The sequence below is a fragment of the Neodiprion pinetum genome, chromosome 7, assembly GCF_021155775.2.
Source record: "Neodiprion pinetum isolate iyNeoPine1 chromosome 7, iyNeoPine1.2, whole genome shotgun sequence".
In the NCBI taxonomy this organism is placed as follows: domain Eukaryota; kingdom Metazoa; phylum Arthropoda; class Insecta; order Hymenoptera; family Diprionidae; genus Neodiprion; species Neodiprion pinetum.
Genome location: NC_060238.1, coordinates 12,323,538 through 12,344,702, shown reverse-complemented (window position 1 = coordinate 12,344,702; position 21,165 = coordinate 12,323,538). Strand labels below are relative to the sequence as shown.

General features: G+C 39.3%; 2 protein-coding genes across 2 annotated transcripts in view; one reads left to right on the top strand and one right to left on the bottom strand.

The window, feature by feature from the left end:
- Positions 1-21,165, bottom strand: part of Fife (regulating synaptic membrane exocytosis protein fife) — a 2,091,151-nt gene that overhangs the window by 1,969,289 nt on the left and 100,697 nt on the right. The gene's annotated exons all lie outside the window — the stretch shown is intronic.
- On the top strand, positions 11,588-12,370 carry LOC138191295 (uncharacterized). The gene has a single exon (XM_069137938.1). The coding sequence runs from the start codon at positions 11,588-11,590 to the stop codon at positions 12,368-12,370; it is 783 nt and encodes a 260-aa protein (XP_068994039.1).

Here is a 21,165-nt window from a genome sequence, read left to right as displayed (position 1 = left end):
GGCTTCATGTAGAAGAGAAGAAAAAATTCACCGACGCCGAGAGTAATTTTGTTGTATTGATACCGCTCAGCATTCTATTCGGTTTTGCTGAAGACTACTGCAAGATCGTCGTCAACGCCAAACACGATCTTATTTTTACGAAATAAAAAACTGATATCAACGCAATTATGCCGAGTCAAGAGTAGGAATTTAAAATTGTGATCAACGACAGTGGAATGACTCGTGCCGTATTCGAAACTCGCGAATTAGAGGAAAGTTAACCTGCTGAATTGCATGAAAAAGATCTACCTATTTCAATAAGATTTCGAAGTTCGGAATCATACAAAAATCCTTCACTTCCCACTACATAGAGACGCGTTTTAACTGTCCAAGCTTCCGCTTAGCTCGTAAAACCTCGATATGTCATTTCGGGTTTTCAAACAAGTCGATATATCATGCCTGGCAAGAACGCAAGTCATTTCAATCACTGCAATATCACCAAAGTCAAGCCGTTTTTAAACTCACAATCTTATCCTTACGGTAATCTGAACCTCAACATAAGTTGTAATCTGTACGCGCTTCTGTATGAAATCTATGCAAAATTCCAAGCTATACATGAACCCCGAGCCATTGGTGACAAAAAGTGAATTTTTTTAGGATGCCCTTATATTCGTTCTCGCCTGTTAAAACAAAGCGAATCTCTGAAGTATGGACCTGTCGACATCTGCTCTGAATTTGAAGCTGAAGCCAACTTTTCCGCTGAAACATCAGTGCAGTACTTGATTGTTCACGATCGCATTCTTGAATACAGCCCGCTCAGTGGTGGGATGCAAAAGTTGGTAGAAAAGCTAACCCATTTCTACTCTCTTGCACAGTTCAAAGTCTTCAAGCCGTATCAAAATGGGATTGTCGAGACGGTAAAATTAAAAGTGAAAATTCATGATTTCAACGTCATTATACCGCTCTACCTTGGAGCTGTGGAAATATACCATTCGATAAAGTTAAATGGACAATTGAATACGAGCTGTGTAAAGCTCATAGGGTTTACGTGAAGGAAGCAGAATAGAGAGAGTGGCTGCTTAAAATTGTACCCAATGAACAAATAATCGATTGTTGGACTTGGGCTCTCTCCATTGCTGGAAACGATGCAGAAAACTGCTGTATTGTCTGTACGATGTGACGAGCATGCAATACCCGACGCAAATTATGCAGTTCAAAACGTCGTGTTACTTCAAAATTGATTACTGAATCATCATTCTGTACAGAAGGCGACGATAAACGATTTATGTTACTGTACGAAGCATCTACAAGAAAAATTTCGCATTCCTGGCGAAAATATCATCTTGGTTATAATACTGTTGAATAAGACAAAATTATTGTACTAACGACATAAAGTAATTTTAGCTGCCATCTAAAAATTTTGTTTAATAAAGCTTTATTCGAAAAATATTCAAAAATTAATTTATATCTTCACCTTAGTGTTTAAGAGAGGAATTTTTCCAATACTAAACTCATGTATGATTCAACCTTGCTCTCCATCCTTATACAAGCTGTACCTAAATCGAGTTATGTTTTGCGTTCTAAGAGCGATAATAATCCCACATTGTAGATCGGAGGCTCTGACTATATACTACATCATCTGATGGCCAACTGTCCTTGACTGAGTCCGCTCAAAAAGAATGTCCCGTGGTTGATGTCTCATCGGTTGTACTTACGAACAGTTCTTGGAATTATGAGTTACAGGAAAAGAATGTCACATGGTTGATATAGTGTGAAAAGAATGTGGGGTTTTTGATATCACAAAGTCATTCGGGTTAACGAAAACAATCGGTGTAGGCAGTGAATAATGATTTCTTGACCTTGATAGTTGTTGAGTAAATATTATTCTTGGATATGAAGGTCAGAACAAAACAGTTTTTTGTGTTAACCCTCAGAACAATTATATTTGAGAACATCCGTCACGAACAGAAAATCATGTAATACAAGTTGGTCATTGCAAATTAATATGTAAGAAGCTTATATGGTAAGCAAGGCTAATTCTGCTTATATAATTAAAAGAGAATCACCTGATGATGATACGGAACTTTCAATTTCAAAGAAAAAAACAACACTTAGAAGTAATAAATAAACGGTAGAATACACAAAATCAAAAACTCAAAATGATATTTTTAGGTGTAGGCAATACCTGTGAAATGTCACGTAGTTGACATCACATTGGAAGTTGGACCTACAAATAGATATTGGATTCATGAGTCCTGCGAAAAGAATGTCACGTGGTTTATATCACACCAGTACCTGGTTGGAGCAAACATTTATCGGAATCATTGTCTGGGAACATAGGGCGGTTAATATTGCACTGGAAGGCGCTTAAGGTTAACCAAAATTTTTCCAAAATTAGCGAACTGATCGCACGGGAAACAGTAGGGTTGGCGTCTCTGCTGTACCTCAACCGTCGGTAAGGGGTATGACAGCGGAATTATTGGTGAAGCAGCTTGATTTTGACGTTCGATTGATACAAATTGTTGGTCAAGCAGCGTGATTTTGATCTTAGGGTCAGTGCCACAGGTGTTGATCACTTTGAAGCCATGGCGGAGCAAGGCTTGAGTCTGGGGAAGATGTCGCTGAGTCTCGGTATTGAAAGTTTATTTTCAGAACCAGCCTACTCACAACCGATCGAGCACTCTGAGTTTTTGAGAGTACAACCTACATCAAATTCTGCGGGTGCTAACGGAGCTGTTTAGATTGCGGTATGTTATACTTTATTTTGTAATTCGCATTGCTATAGTATCGCGTCATTATATAAAGCGATAATTTCATTTCTGATATGTCTTTCAAGATAGATTGATTCAGAATTAACGTATGTGAAAATGTCCATAATCCTAGCCGTGACAAACATTAACACTATTCATCTTCTAATGCTTGAAAGTAATGATCACCACGAAACTGATATGGCTCGCGAGTTCACATCAAGATTCCACTTTGCTTGGATTAAAGATCTTTCACGAATGGTGACCAAACAATTGTCTGATCATGATGGTCATCTGTTTTTATGCGACAGATGTTGATGTCACTTTGCCGGAAAACACGCCTACGATAACCATCGACAAGATTTCATTATGTTAAATAAAGTGCGCATGGAATTTCCCAAGTCCAAATATTTAATGTTTTCAAATTTTCAAAACAAAAGCACCGTCCCGTTTCTCGTTTACGCCGATCTCGAATGTATCTTAAAGTCTGTACCGGTAAATGAATTCCGGAATCACGTCTCAAACCGTAGAACAATGAATTTCAAAAACATGTCCCACACAGTAAAGCATACTGTTACAAAGGGTAAAATCACCCGTTTTGCCCCCTTTTTAATGATCTAGTAGTCATCATAGATAAAAGACGTTTATAAACCTCTTATGTCTTTCAAAAGAATAAGGTTGCTGCGTTAACCAACATTATTGTAAAAACAGTCTTGTTTCAGACTTAAAACCAGAAACACGTATCCTGCAATTAAAGCTTTTTCTCAAAATTTGATTTACGCCTTTGATTTTGGCTTGATAATCAAACTCACAAATCCATATTCATTTCCGTAACGTCCAAGAACGTTACACTGGTGTCAGAAGTGGGATTGAGAGTTTTAATCGAGTCAATTCAGTGCGTAAAATTTTACCATCTATGAGCAATAGTCGTATGACACGCTCTCGGCGACGGGAAAGTGGCGGAGAAGAAATTACAGAAAATCCGCGAGTCCCTGAAGCAGGATCGACACCTTCAGTGGACCCTCTTCCCGTGCCTTCGGTGGCCTCATTCTTTCAAATCGATCTCCTGAGATTAATGAACCAACAACAAGAAGCCGCCAAACGACATCAACGGCAGCTTCTGGATGCAGCTAAACAACAAGAAGCCGCTGTACAACAACAACAACAACTTGTCCAGCTGCTTCAAGAACAGCAAGAAAGAGAACAGGAAAAGTGGAGATTGGATCGTGAGGCACAGGAACATTCGGAGACCAGTCTACACGACCTGTTCAGGACAACTGTAGCGACTCTTCAGGCTGTCCATCAGGTGAACGGCTCTGGAGAACCGGCCGTCACTGCTCAGGGTTCCAGAGTAGCTACTCCGCTTCCCTCTCCTATTCGCTCTCCCGCTGTTCGGGAAGTCCAACTTCGAGGACGATCGCAGGATGTTCGCGACGCGAGGTCTGTACTTTTTATTAGAGAAGTGGAAGAATCCCCAATTTTTAGAGTCAGAGTAGAAAACGACGTTGGCTTTTCCGAGCCTCCGTCTCACGTTCAGCCACGTAATTCTTGTTTGAATTAATTGAATAATTCAAGACTTCCTGGGGTTTCTTCTCAAATATTCGAAAGACCGTTTTGTTCTTTAAAACCACCTGTTTTTAATGGAAAAATTCCATGGGCTGAATATGGAAGGCAATTCAATACAATAGCAAAACATAATCAGTGGGACTCCGCCATGAAAGCTCACAGCCTTGCCTCTTGTCTTCGAAAGCCGGCTTTGAATGTTTTAACGGCATTGTCTAAGAAAGAAATTTCCGATTTTGAAAAACTTAGCTTCGCGCTTAAATTAAGATACGGAAATGACCATCTGACAAAATTATATACAGCTCAATTACAGACCAGAAGACAAGGACGAGACGAAGACCTCGCGTCACTTAGCCAGGATATTGAACGGCTTTCTCGTGTAGCTTTGCCAGACCACCAGCCGTCTCGTAACTTATTAGCGACCCAAGCTTTTTTAAACGCAATTAGTGATCCGAAAATCAAAACGGCCGTTGGCACATCGGGTCTCACTTCTCTGCGAGAGGCAACGGCCAAAGCCCTTGAGGTGGAGGCAATGCGAAAGCAATATTTTGGCATAAACAAGCTTCGTTGGATTGAGGTGTTCAGAAACACCTCAGAAAGATGAGGTTTTGAGCACTCGGAAGAGTCAAAGCCTCAAAATTACAGAAATAAAAATGACAATAATAATTTTGAACAAAGAAATAGTGGTTCTTTTCAAGACCAGAAAAACAGACATGAAAAAAATAGGACATGACGCCAACCACTGTTTTCTGAGTAAAAAAATTAATGGAGAACTTGTGCAGAGTTCGAATCCGAACTCTTATAACTGGCGTAAGAAAGATATAGAAATAGGGGAAGCAGATCCTCAGTCGAGCTCTTTAACAGAAACTCGTCCGAAAAACTAATTTCGGATGATTTGTCGGAACGAAAATCATCACAGATTGTTAACAGTGAGAGCCCTGTTGAGGAACACTTTCAAATTAGAAGTCTACGACAGTCTGGTCTTTACGCGCGCGGTACTGTAAATAGCGTCGGTTGTCTTTGGGCAATAGACACCGGCACGGAAGTGACCGTAGTTCGATCAGATCTCTTTGAATCCGATGACCAGATTGTTCCCTCTTTATCCCTGCGAACAGCCACTGGAGAGACGACCCCGGTTTTAAGACAGGTTACTGTCCAAATTAACCTTTTTGGGTGTATCGGCTCTCCACATAAGGTTTTTATAGCAGATATAGAGGATGAAGGTATTTTGGGAATAGACTTTCTTACAGCTCATAACTGTGTCATCTCGACCAAGAGAAATTCACTTGCTTCAAACAATCGCGAAATAACTCTTTGTACAAATAGAAATGGAATTTTTTGGACTCCTCCTAGAATTCGGGAAATAGAACTTTCAGAGGATGATTTGTCACAACATTTCCCTTTACATTTACAGAGCCTTGTTGAGAAATCTTCGATTTCGTTGAATCCAGCTCAGGTAGAATCGTTTGAATCTTTTTTGCTAGAATTTATAGATTCTTTTGCCAAAGATAGTGGTGATAAGGGCCGATGTACTTCTGTCAAGCACAAGATCGACGTCGGAGAGAGTTCACCAATAAAACAAACTCCTCGAAGACTCGCTCTCAACGCCCGAGAAGAGGTGAAGAAGCTTGTGGAAGACATGTTAATGAACGATGTGATTGAACCATCGTCTAGTCCCTGGGCCTCACCAATCGTCCTTGTTAACAAAAAGAACGGATCCAAACGATTTTGTATCGATTACAGGAAGCTGAACGATATAACGAAGATTCTTACCCTCTACCCAGAATCGACGAGACACTCGACCTGATAGCTGGTGCAACTTGGTTCAGCACCATAGATCTTCGGAGCGGATACTGACAGGTCGAAATGGATCCTCTAGGTAAAGAAAAAACAGCTTTTGTTGCGGGTTTAGGAGGATTATGGCAGTTCAAGGTTATGCCGTTTGGTTTGAGTAATGCCCTGGCTACCTTTGAACGAATGATGGAGGCTGTTCTCCATGGGCTCACTGGCAAAATATGCCTTGTTTATTGAGACGATATAATCGTCTTTGGCAAGAACTTTGAAGAAGAAGTTCAGAATCTCAAACAAGTTTTCGTCAGGCTGAAGCAAGCAGGCCTAAAAATGAGCCCGAAAAAATGCCATTTGCTCCAGAAAGAAGTAGGCTTCCTCGGACATGTCGTCTCAGCTCAAGGTGTGAAGACCGACCCATCCAAAATCGAGAAGGTTTCTTCTTGGCCGATACCTAAGAATAAAGATCAAATTCAAAGCTTTCTAGGCCTTTGTACGTATTACAGAAGATTTGTAAAAGGTTTCGCTAGTATAGCTAAACCTCTCCATCACTTGACCGGAATCAAGATTCCTTTTGACTGGACCCCGGAATGCGAAGAAGCTTTTAAGAAATGAAGAAAAAATCTCATTTCCTCGCCGATTTAAGCTTATCCAGAGGTCGAACTTCCTTTTATTTTAGATACGGATGCCTCTCTTTCAGGAATAGGTGGGGTTCTGTCACAAATTCAGGGAGGTCAGGAGAGAGTGATAAGTTATTTCAGCAGAGTTTTGAGTAAAACTGAGAGGAATTATTGTGTCACTCGTAGAGAACTTTCAGCTGTTGTTAAGACCGTAGTACATTTTCATCATTATCTGTACGGTAGGAGATTTTTGATCCGTACAAATCATGCTTCTCTTAGGTGGTTACTTTCGTTCAAATCTCCCGAAGGTCAGGTAGCTAGATGGTTAGAAAGGCTTGGACAGTACGATTTTGACATTCGACATCGAGCAGGAATTCATCACGGAAACGCCGATGCTCTCTCTCGAAGACCGTGCGAGGAAATGCCAGAGTGTAAACAGTGTGCACGATTAGAGAAGAACCGAGATCCCTCTTTTATAATACGGAAGATTTCTCTTGAAAATAACTTGGAGGAATGGAAAAAATCACAACAAGAGGACGACACTTTGACTCAAGTTCAGTCCTGGAAGGAAGCGGAAACTCGCCCGGACTGGCAGGATATATCTTTAGCCGAGCCAGATTTGAACATTTATTGGGCTCAATGGGACTCAATCCTTCTAATTGATGGAATCTTATACCGAAAATGGGAATCTGCAGACTTGAAAGAAATCAGGTGGCAACTTTTGGTTCCCAGGACACGAGTTCCGGAGATTCTGGCTCTTTATCATGATTCTCCTGCAGGCGGACACTTCGCTTCAAATAAAACTCTGGGCAGAATTCGCAACTTCTACTTTTGGCCCCGTTGCTGGACGGACGTTGAAGATTGGTGTCGAAGATGTCGAATCTGAACGGCAAAGAAAGGACCTCGAGCGAAAGGACAAAGCTCTCTTTAAATTTAGAATTGACTTTTTCTTGACCTTCTTTACAGTCGGTCATCGATTGGGAGAAGAATCTGGTTTTGGAATTCATTTGAGTAAAACTCGACCGCTTACGATCATTATTGAAGGGAATATCGGATGCGGAAAAACAACTTTCACTAAGAGGTTTTTAGCAGATCGCCAGGTCTGCACACTTTTAGAACCTCTTGAGAAATATCGGGACGTAGCTGGAATTAATCTCTTAGATTTGATATATCAGGACCCAGATCGTTATTGCTATTATTTTGAGCATTTCGCTCAGATGGTTATGTTAGATAGACATCTTCAGACGACTTCATCGACTGTAAAGGTGATGGAAAGATCGATATTCAGTAGCAATTGTTTCGTAGAAGCTCGTCGAAGGTAAGGTAATTTCCACGACTTCGAATCTCATTTATTGATGAAAAATTTCGATCTTCTCATTCGCTTGTCTGAGCTCAGAGTAGATTTGATTGTTTATTTGCGAGTTACCCCAGAAACTTCTTTCACCCGAGTCAGTTCCCGTTCTCGTGAGGAAGAGTCGAACATTTCTTCAGAGCTGCTCAGAACTATTCATGAGGTTCATGTGGATTGGTTAATAAAACAAACTTTTTCTTCTCTAACGGCTCCCGTCTTGGTTATCAATGCAGAATTCACAGCCGACCAAGTTCATTCTAATTTTTGTTTTGCAATGTCACACAGACAAGGTAAAGCCTTTGAATTTAATACTAAAAAATTGTCTATTGAGGATTTGTTTTCAAAGAAATTTATTAAATCAAATATTCAAACAGTAAATTAAATTATTGGAAAATAAAAAGCGGTTTTAATAATTGTTTTCAGTTCCGCCTTGACGGACACTCATTCTTTGCACCCTTCGGTCCGCTTCTCGATAAAGACAAGGCTTTCTCTACAGCCTTTGCAAGAAGTTTTGTCTTTGAGAAAGGTTGCATGAAAATCTATTTCGCAACGCAGATGTTCGGGACTGGAATTTTCAAAGATTAGAAAAATTAATAAAAGATTAATAAGGGGAGGTCGTTTCTTGTGTTTGCTTTATTTTACTTACTCGTAAACGAAACATGATGAACATGGAAAACCAGATTTTCCTTTTTTAATTTTTCCTTAAAAAAATCTGCAAGAAAACTCTCTCCATTTTACCTTAAATTAAGTCTCCATTTCTTCCTCCGAAAGATTTTTGAAGCTTCGAATGTTTGGGCCAATATCTCGGCGTTCATTAAATTATGAATTTGAGACATGCTCCTTTTGATTGAGATAATTCGATAATGATTTGTTACTTCTGAGTTGCTAATTAACTCGAAATTTGTTCCCTCCGGTTGTTTCTTTATAGAAACTTCTTCTTTTGAATCGGATTTTGTGTCGGATAGGCTTTGGTTTCTTTTATTATGTGAATAGAGCCATGATTATTTTTTGAGGTCAATGAGCGATAGCTTGATTTTCACAGTTTATTAACCCCAGTGTCAGTTTTTGTAAGCACTTTTTCAGGCTATTCGACACAGCCTTTTCCTTCCGACCTTTCCCGATTCCTAAGGATGACTGGTGACCTTCGTTTTGAAAAGTGACACGAAATAAATGAGATAAGATCGTTTCTTTTCTTTTCAATCAATATTCAATTCATCTTATTCGTGCATTTTCCCAAATTCACTTGGAAAATTTGATTATTATACCACCACTCACATTTGTCCTCCAAACTCTAGGGTGTGCTGTTTCTGAAGAAGTCTTGGATTTAGTCATCCATTTATTTTTCCTGATTCCTGTGCCGGTTCTCAGGGGGAATCAGCCTTTACCTTGGCTAGGACCCAGAGTTTTCCCGGTTATGGTTTCCCGCCTCGTCGTACTCATCTGTGTTTGATTCACCGGACTATTAACCCTGAAGAAGAATGGATTTCCTTTTCGACGACGATCCGGATGATTTTGATGTCTTCAAATTCATGAAGATACATAACACTGGATAACACTGACCTTTATAAACCAAGGCACATAAAATTTTGAAATTCAATTTCAGTCTCAACGATCTGCTCAAGGTTTTCTGTGGTTTACCTTAAGACTGTGGACAAATGCCAAATAGTAAAACAGGAAGTCTTCAAATTTTTAGAGCCACAGCTCCAACTCACTTTTGAGCACTGACTGCTAGATCACTTTTACAATTGTTTTATCTTTCCTAAGTCGGGACGACTCTTTTCCTTTGGGGGAAGTAGTGTTACAAACGGTGAAATCACCCGTTTTGCCCCCTTTTTAATGATCTAGTAGTCATCATAGATAAAAGACGTTCATAAACCTCTTATGTCTTTCAAAAGAATAAGGTTGCTGCGTCAATCAACATTATTGTCAAAACAGTCTTGTTTCAGACTTAAAACCAGAAACACGTACCATGCAATTGAAGCTTTTTCTCAACATTTTATTTACGCCTTTGATTTTGGCTTAATAATCAAACTCACGAATCCATATTTATTTCCGTAACGTCCAAGAACATTACAATACTATGTACGTACATATCGCGTACAATGAGACTTCATCAGAATTCCACAGTGAAGGCGGCGCTGATTGCATAGATTGATTGATGCAGCAGCTTGAAGATTTATCAATTCCAGTAGTCACGCCTCAAAAACATAATTCCGATGAAGTCTCCTACCCAAGTGCAACGCGGTCGTTACATGCACGCAAAAATTGTTATATTTGTGAAAGGCTGTTTACCACTAAGGAGAAAAAGGGTCACGATCACTGTCGCTTTACGGGTAAATATCGCGGTCCTGCTCGTAATCGGTGTAATTTGAATTTCAGAGAGACGCATACAATTCCAGTTGTTTTTCACAATTTGTCTGGTTACGATTGACAGTTTTTAATAAAATCACTAGCATCAACTTTTCCCGGTGAAATTACACTGCTTCCCATAAATAAGGAAAAATATATATCCTTCAGAAACGTGTAGATGGGACAATGATGCGCTTGAGATTCACCGATTCGTTTTGATTCATGGCTGGTAGTATCGATTAACTTTCGTCATATTTGAATGATGCAGATAAACACATGACGCGTGAATTCTATAATGATTCGACAAAGTTTAGTTTGATGACGCGCAAAGGCGTTTTTCCTTATGAATACGTCGATTGTTGGGAGAAACTCGATGAAACGTGATTACCTGCTAAGAAGCATTTATACTCACACCTCTGCGATGAAAATATTTCAGACGCCGATTATAAGCACGCTAAAAATGTTTGGGGGGAATTTCATTCAGAGTCATTGGAGGATTATTTAGATTTATATTTAAAGACGGATGTCTTTTGCTTGCCGATATTTCTCAAGATTTCTGAGCCACTTGCATTAAAACATATAATTTAGATCCGTTGCACTACTAAACAGCGCCGGGACTTACTTTTCACGCGATGTTCAAATATACTAGAGTAAATTGATAACTTTCAGACGATCCTAAAATGGTGTTATTTATTGAAAGAAGCATTTGAGGCGGTGTAGCACAATGTTCTATTCGACACGCTCGGGCCAAGAAGAGGTTTATGGGGAAAGATTTTAATCCGAGTAACGTGGAATCATATCTTATGTATTCTGACGTAAACAATCTATACAGTGCGGCTATGACTGCACATTTACCAATCGGTTCGTTCGAGTGGAAACATAATACCATCGATATATCAACTCACCCGGACGATTCATTGATTGGTTACATCTTGGAGTTGGTTTGTGACTACCCTTTAGAGCTTCATGAGGATCAGAAAAATTTACCCTTTTGTCCTGAGTAATTTACATCTCCAGGTGGTCAAAGCGCTGAATTTGTTACCACCCTTCACCCCAAAACAAAGTATATATTGCACTATATAAATTTGAAGCTGTGTTTGAGTTTAGGACTAAAATTAACGAGAGTGCACAGAGTTTTGAAGTTTGCACAATCTCCATGGCTCAAACCTTACATCACTGTTATTGCCAACATGCGCAAGCAGTCTAGGAACCAGTTTGAGAAAAACCTTTACAGACTCATGAATAACGCGGTGTTTGGTGAGACTATGGAGAAAGTGCGAAATCACAAAGATGTTAAATTGGTCACAAAATGGAAGGGAAGAGGTGGTGCGAGAACCATTGTGCAAGCAAACTTTCACAGCTGCACCGTATTTGACACAGATATGGTTGTCATAGAAATGAATCGTGTCAAAGTTTGCTTCGCTAAGCTTATATACATTGGCACCGCAATCCTAGATCTCTCCAAAATTATTCTGTACGATGTTCATTATAATTATGTCAAAACTTACTTTCCGAACAAACAGGCAAAATTGATGTACACCGACTTCGACAGTCTTATTTACCAATTCAATGTGCCTCATATCTATGATATCGTCAAATGTGATGTCGACGCAATGTTTGACACTTCTGACTACCCTCCCGACAATGTGTACGGTATTCCGCTCAAAAACAAAAAATGTCTGGGTCTGACGAAGGATGAGAACAACGGAACAATTATGATCGAGTTCATTGGGTTACGAGCGAAACTGTACACATTTACAACCATGGGTCAGGACGAAAAGAAACACATCAACGATATCAAAGTGAGCAGATGTGCCAAGGATGTCAAAAGTTCAACGTTGAAAACGATTGAGTTTGACGATTATGAGCGCTGTCTGTTGGCCTACAAAGAGTTGGCCTGTCCTCAATGCTCAATACGTAGCAAAAAATATCAAGTTAGCACCATCGTTCAGGAAAAATTGGCTCTGAGTTAGCAAAATGACAAACGGCAATTGATACCTGGGCAGACCGATATCGTACCTTGGTGGTTTGCCGCTGCGTCCCCCTCGGATCATGCTAATTGTCGAGGGTGATTTCGAATTCAACACCCGGAGGCCCACGACTAAATTCATTAACCCGACCACGCTCTGAGTGTCGCCCAAATATGTTCATACTCATCACTGGACGGTCACTGAACAAATGATGATTCAATGTTCATCCGCCGCTAATAAACGATTCCAGCCTCGCGCAACTCCTCAATAATGGAGGCTATTTCGTTGGAATGGTTGGCATTGCCTGCAGCTTGTGACGCCATGAGTAGTCAGAGACGATCTACAATTTCATTTGGATCATCCCAGTAGACGTAATCAACATCTAGACCCTCCTTTCGCGCAATCTTGTGAACAGGTAAGCCTTTAAATGATTTTTTCGGCGAGCTGACGTGTTGTGCAATGAAATTTCTATACTTTGTGATTTTTAAATTGTCTCGAAGACTTCCATCGGCTTGGTTTTGTCATCGTTACAATTTTTATGTAATTATTCTTGTCTGCGTAATTTACAATCGTTGCATCGGGGCATTTTTTAAACAATCATTCAAGTAATGCAGGTGTTCTCTTGTGACTTTTATACCCCACATTATTCAGATTATCAATGCAATTGATTGGCGTATCACCAATCATCATACCAAGTTTGTCAACTTTCGAACACCGTATGTGGTATCCAAACCCCTCTTTTTGCTTGTGCTGAACATTTTCAAATATCGCGCCATAGAATCCGTTGTTTTCTCCACAGGCGTGTTTCTAGTAGAAATTTCACCAAACTTCAGTGTTTTATCATTTGCAACGATCAAATTGCCCTTGTTCAGATCCTTATCACACCCATCGCCATCTCTGGTACTCTTGTCATCTTTTTCTTCTTATTTTTGCATTGTAACATCCGTTAGTTGCGTTTTAATTTCTTGTTCAATATGCTGCCGTTGCTGCTGCTGCTGCTGCTTTGAGGTATCCAACAATTCTTGCAACGGTGCTACTGAAGGCTTAAATACCACCCGCATAGAATGTTCGGTCACGTCCTTGTCCTACTTGATCATCTTGTGCTTCCCATGTATGACATCGCATGCTTTCAATATTTCACTCAATGTATAGCTATGCTTAGGAATCTTGGTTCTCTCCATGTTGCCGGCTCAATTGTTGCAATGGAACTGTGCAAGTTTATGTTAGTTTTTGCTTATAAAGCAGTCAAACCCCTTTCCATATCTCTCCCCATTGATTTCGCTATCCTTTTCAATTACGGTAAAACTGTAATCACCGTCATTCCAGCATGCCAACCACAAGTCTTTAAGTTTCTGATACGTCATGTCTGCGTTCACGTGATCGTTGTGATTATGTTTCAGATTGATTCTATTTTGCCAAAATAGCACCAATAATTTTGTAATGTCACGCACCAGGTGTTTTGGAATGCGCGCATACGTTTGACTTAGATAAAAGCTATCGACATCGCGATGCCTGCCCATGCCGGAGTATGCTCTGACATTATCTTGCTTTTCACAGGCCACATCGTCGGAAATCATGACAAAGTTGAGGCGAGCATCTTTCGGTTTTACAACCTCATCATTCTCGCGAAACGCGAAATTACCCATACCCTGTAAGGGTTCTAGTAACTTTTGTAAAAATTGATACTTTGGCTGGATGAGAGATTTCGAGTAGACGTGGACATTTTCAAATCGCAATCTATTGCCGTTGGTGATAAGTGAGAGAAGAGGGTTAGTTTTACCACAATTGGTCGGCCCGCAAAATATTGCTCTCACGGTATTTGGCAGCAATTTTTCATGTCGTTTTTCTATCTTCCTTTTTCCATGCTGAACCATTTTATTGAAATTCGCGACAGGTAGTTTATCGGGCTGATCTTGAAATCTCATGATGCTTGATTCACATGACAACGAAAACTAAGATGATGATACATAAATTCATCCTTTTATAGAAGTCTCGTGAGTTGTTGCCCAACTATGAGGACCTGCACACAGAAGTAACGCGGTGGTCGTTTGCTAAACAAAATCATCAATCATCTCCCAGTTGAATTGCACGTGCCGGGGTATCAGTACTGTGGTCCCAGAACGGAATTAACCAAGAGGTTGGCTCGTGGAGATTTGAGGATCTATCTGCTGGACGCTGCGTGTAAAGACCACGACATTGCATACGCAAAGAATCGAGATATCGCAACGAGAAATCTTGCCGACAAAGTGCTTGCTGAGAAGGCGTGAAATCAAGTCTTGGCCAAGGACTCTAGTGTGGGTGAGAAGGCTGTAGCCTGGGGAGTCACCAACACCATGAAAGCTGAATCTAAACTCTGAATGGGTTCAGCTGTGAAGCGGTCAAAACTTGGAGTGGCTGCGAAGAAGGAATCTACAACAGGTGGGAACAGTGAAAAGCGGAAGAGAACAGTGAATCTTAAATCCATCATCACTGCAGCGAAGGTCGCCATGCAACGAGGTTATAAAGCCGTCGAGTCGGCGTTAGCGGGTGCTCGTGTGGCCGCGTGTGGGACTGGGAAGAATATCCGTGTACCTCGTGTGATACCTATGCCTGATAAAATTGGCGGTATCCTGCCGTTTATCATTTCAATTCTGGCCGGTCTAAGCGCTACTGGGGCTCTAGCGGATAGTGCTGCGGGTATAGCTGAAGCTGTTAACGAAGCTAGTGTTAACAAACATCGGTTGAACGAAACTAAACGCACAATACAACAATGGAGGCGATTGCGCTAGGCAAGTGATTATACCTGTGCCCCTACCGCAGCGGCATGGATCTGTTTTTACGACCGGAATAAAACAAGCAAAGCTACCACTCCGAGGTCCGACCCACATTGATTTACGCAACTATGCTGAAAATATGAAAATTTTACATTTTTGCTGCGTTTTCATGCGGCATGATCTACCGAAATCAGGGCCTAAAATGCGAAAATCTGCAATTATTGATCGTGACGATAAAAACGGTCCATGGACACGTCGGGTTGCGTACAAGAAAAATGGCAATCACGTTTTGTATTTCGATAGTTTCGGTGATTTGAAACCGCCTAAGGGTTAAATGAAGTATCTCAGTGTTGGTAGCGTTGTATAGAATCATAAGAGGTATCAGGAATATGATACTGTGATTTGCGGCTACTTGTGTCTCAAATTTCTCAGCGGAAAGTTATAAAAAGACAAGTGTCACATGAGCGAGTATTAGTCATTTGGGAATCGTTAACTTTCATACTGTAAGGCACATCCTCCGTGCGGGAGGCTCGATATTTCTCCACAATCGAGTTATCACCGGGGAAGAACTATGTTCTCGGACTCGTCAAGTTTCTGACATTCTATTCAATACCCAATATTTATGCGACGTGTGATAAATTTCACCTGAAACGAGCGGACAACAGCAGAGAGCTCATCACGATACCCATGGGAACCTATGAAATTGAGGATATTGAAAATTTTCTGCGTAAGGAGCTACCCGCCGAAATCACGCTCAGTCTGCGAGCCAACGACAGTGAGCTGAACAGTGAAGTCACGTGCAATCAAGTAAGTAGACTTTAAACCCAAAGATTCCATCGGTCGATTATTGAGATTTAAAGCGGTTGAGCTAGCACGAGACGTTACTCATAAATCAGAATCACTGGTAGCCATACTGACGGTTAATACTTTACGCGTCGAGTGCAACATAACCACAGGGGCGTACGTAAACGAGCGTCGAGCTCACACGATTCACGAATTTTTCTCAAGTGTTCCAGCAGGTATAAGATTGTCGAAGTGCCTGCTACCGTCACTTACCTACCAATCGCCGTACAGTCTTTACATGTCGTATCTCTCAAATAATGGAAATCGTGTTTCAGCCGAAAAAGTTGGGCAAAAGTTATAAAAGTGAGACGTTATGGTCAAAAATCATCAGTCGTTCAGCACCTCTGGCGAAGCTTACATCGCCAACAAGGCTGACATCTCTGAACGTTCGGTTTCTCCAGAGCCTAAGTCCTTGATTACGTGGGAATGTTGGAAAATAAGAATCCGTGTTTGCTGCATCCTGTGCGTGTTGCCATGCAAGAAATAATAAGAATACAGAAACCGGTGGCATTCGACGAATCGATTGCGCACTTAGAGATTCATGCTCATCTGCCGTTTGCATCATCCACCTTCCAGAACAACGATGAAATCCATATTGTTTTCCAACATCAAGACTTGTGCCCACTGCCTAGTAAACGCTCTTTCCACATCCAAGGAAATATTATGAACGATCACGGTGTGACTGTGGTGGCGACTACGAAATTGATCAATATGGCTGTTTGCCATTTGTTTGAGGAAGTTCGCTACGAGTTGAACGGTGTGGAGATTGATCGAAATAAAAATGTTGGTATCACTAGCGTGATGAAGGGTCACTTATCCTTGAGTCTGGATCAGCAATATAGTCTGGAGAATACCGGTTGGTTGAGTGGTGATATTAAGCTAACTAATGCTTCTGGAAATTTCGACATTGTTCTGCCGTTGAATTATGTGCTGGGCATGATAATTTGACTGGACTAGTTTCAGTAGCTCTAAGATCAGAGCATTGATTAAATAATTATAGATACATCAATCTTGATGTTAGGAATTTGCGTCATGCAGTTTTTTTTCGCAAAAAACCCTTTTCACAATTGGCGCTGTTAGTTTATAAAAATAACAGAAAAGTGTAATAGTTACAGGGCAAGAACCTCTTTTTTTCAATAATTTTTTTTACAAATATTCACAGAGCCAATTTTTTGGCTAAACTTTGCAAATAGGTATTTCAGGTACATGAAAAAATTCAGATTAATTTTAATACTCGCATTCATTTCTGAAGTGAAATTCTCTGTTGACTGGACTATTACCTCGGAAACTGTGCACTCAGCTCCAACTTTTGAATCAAACACTTCACAATAAACTAATCGAACTGATATTCTCATCATACCCACAATCATTAAAACCTATTTCTTGACTTCACAGTTATTTCTTTAAAGTAAAAGCGAATAAACGAATCTAAGATCGTTGAAACCAAAAAATTATTTTTTTTTTAAAGGAAATTCGGGGGTGGGTGAAAGTCATTTCAATTTTCAAATATTTTTTATCGACCGAATTAAGTAAATTAAATTCAAACATCCGTTTTTAAATCCGCAAAGAATTTTCAGAAACTGATTCATAGTTTCGAACGACATATTCCCAAAAATCACCTGTCTTCTAGCCTTCTCGTTGAGTATTCACTCTCGAACTCCGCTGCTTTAAATACAATTCCAATATTTTTATACTTATTTTGTTCGCTATACCTAGATACATTTAGAGATCATCTGAAAAATTGTTACCTACACTTATCTCTCAAGTGTATGAAAATAGATTACTGCAAGTATATGGTATAACAGACGACTGTCTACAATTACAATTTCGCATTATAACTGCAGTGTAATGCAAAATTTCTCGAATGTCTATCAGACAATTGTAGGTATCTGGTCAATGAGTAAAAAGGGCTCAAAACATTTGAATCGAATAAAAACACCAGATTTTAATGAATTCTTCAGTAATGATAAAATCATGTATCAAATCGTTAATCTTAGCGTAATGGTAGTAGAATCTACTCAGATTGATTTTTATTGCATAGTATAAGGGATTTCGTTTCATTCGTGTTCACTGCAATCGGCACGAATTACAATAATGGCGATTCGTAGAATCGTTTTTTTTTATAACATTTGATTTGGACACTGATGCCGATTCACCCATAAGTGGGACGCGTTAGTCAAGTTTTAAACTTTTTTCCAATTGTCGGTGTATTATTCGCGTGTGTGTGTTTCATATGTAACGCGCGTATGCAGTACCCTCTTCACCCGGGGTGTGAAGGGTGCATGGCACGCGGGCGCAGGGTCTTAGGGGGCCAACCGCCTTATACCTACACATACCATGCGTAATCATAATCAGTTTTAAATAATTACTTAACGCATATTCATTATATTTATGAAAATATAGACATCAATATTGTTTACAAAATACGCATGAGATGTAATATCATGTAGCTTTCGGCACATTCGCCTTGCGACTCGCGATGTGCAATCCAATTTAGATCTTATAAGTACAAACGAGCTTACAGCTACAAGTGAGCCTTTGACATGCGTCATCCGCTTTTTGACATATCGCCACCCGCTTAAAGCGAGTATCGAGTCACCAATACAATACAAATAAAACCGCTACCATTAAATTAGCGATAGTCGTAGTAAGTGACCGTACGTACAGTTTGGCATACTTCCTTATTTTATACTGAAGAAAAGTTATTCAATTCGTGTAGTGAAATGCTAATTTGTGCAAGGGGTTTGTGTAAAATTGTTGTTTTGTGGAAATTGATTTAACTTTGTCAAAGTAAGTCAGTTTTTTTTTAATTTAAAAATGTTAAGTGGTACGGTATCATTGCAGTGCAGAAATGAAGTAATAAGTTGTTAACAAACATCGTGATCTATTTCAAACGTATAAAATCATAATTACCTATGATCTGTGTGAGATATTTTATTGTGCTTCGTTTTTTATTTAATACATGGCCGAATTAGCGGGTGGTAAGAAGAAACTATCGGGTGCTCAAAATAGAAAAAAACAACTTGAGTAAGAAGAAAACATTAAAAAGCTTCTCCGATTGACTGTCTTTTTTGACCCGATAAGTTTATTTCGGTTCAGTTTAGAATAAAATCTGTGTTTTGTATTTTGGATTTCGATACCTTTGTTTCGGGTAATACTATGGTTGAATACCTAGAAAAAACATTTGTAATGAAACAATTTTAATAATTCGATGCTCTACTTCATGTCATTTTGAATTTCAGCGACATCTTCATCAACATCAACTGGACAATCAAAAGAGATACTTACTTCAGATGAGGCGCCTTCTTCAGAAGAGACACCTATTTCACGAAAGAGGACGCCTGCTCCAAAAGACACAATCCTTCCCAGTACTTTGCCTACTCCAAATGAATCGCGACCTCTGAATTTTCATCGGATGCACGATCTTCTGAAGATATCGCGAATGACCCTGCTCTCTGGCCACAAATAATACCCCATAAATTAGGATTATTTATAAAAAAAAAAAATGGACCAGTTCGGGTTAAAATATCTGCATATCCTTTTGATAGCAATAATAGGTCGTATAACGATACATATTACAGTAAAGTTACAAAATAACGAAATTATTTGCCGTGATTGGCTTGTTTATTCAAAATCTACAGATTCTGTATTCTATTTTCTCTGTAAGCCTTTCAATATTAATAGCACTGCATTTAATGGTCAAACTGGTTTTAGAGACTGGAGGCATTTATCGAGAAATTCAGAAAGACGTAAAAAGAGTTCAGGCCACATACTTTTGAAAAAAAAAAAATATTGAGATCTAGGAAATGACTTAGCAAACGGTTAAACAGTAAACTCTGTTAATCAAGCTCAAAAAGCATGCGAGAAAAAGAGTTGGACGACAGTTTTGGAGAGGATAGGTATTCGAAATCATAAAATTCTTAGCTGTTCAAAATTTAGCTTTTAGAGGATCTACTAAAAAATTAATCGACTCAAATAACGGAAATGTTCTAAAATTAGTAGAATGTATTTCTTACTTTGATAATATACGATCAGAACATATTGCTTCAATTCAAAGTGCTCAGCATCGCATGCCCCATTACCTTGACCATAATATTCAATATAAATTGATTAATTTATTTTCTGAAAAAATTAGAACTACTATAGTTGATCTTTAAGAACAATCTAAATACTATTCTGTATCTAGACTGCACACCTAATATCTCACACAAAGAATAACTTATTGTTATTGAAAGGTTTGTTTATTTTAACCTGTCAACAAAAATTGCTGAAGTGAGGAAACATTTTTTAGGTTTTTTGCCTGTAACTGATACTACTGGACAAGGTTTAGCAACTTGTTTATTAAATTTATTGAAATCATGCAATATTGAACCAGAAGATTTACGAGGCCAAGGATTTGATAATGGGGCAAACATAAGAGGAAAAAATATTGGACACGAATCCTCGTGCGTTTAACGTTCCGTTTGACGCTTACACGCTTAATTTGGTAGTGAATGATGCCGCTAAAAGTGCATTGGCAACATCAAACTTTTTTTCTATCGTTCATAAAATATATATATTTTTTCGGCATTAACTTCACGTTGGGATATCATTACGAACTAGATACCTACTTTGACATCAAAACCTTTTTCAATATACGGTGGCAAAGTCACAGTCTAAAACCTCTTTGCTTTGATATGGATAAAATTTACGATACATTATACTCTATTTTTATCATTGATAAGTACGTCAGTGACGCAAGAAACATGGCGAGTTCTTCAATGTTAGAACTGAAGACTTATAAATTCGTATATTCAGTTGTAATATGGTACAACATTTTAGCAAAAATTAATACTGTAAGAGCGGTCAAACGATCGATCTGCCTAACAAACGATTTAAGCGCATACCGCACAGACATTGCATTTGAACAGTTGCTACTTGATTCAACATTGATTGCTGAAGATATAGAATGTGAATCTGAATTCACCGAAACTGTTTGTCCACGTCCCCGAAAAAGACATTTTAATTACGAGGCTGTAGATGAGCCTAAAAAACAAAATTTAAAGTAAATCTTTATTTTTTGCTACTCGACACCGCGATCTAGCAATTGAATGAAAGATTCGATTTATTAACAGAACATAACGACAAGTATTCATTTTTTCGAAAAATCGACAATTGGAGGGCATTGGAGGGAGATCAAGAAAAGCACAATGTCTAAACTGA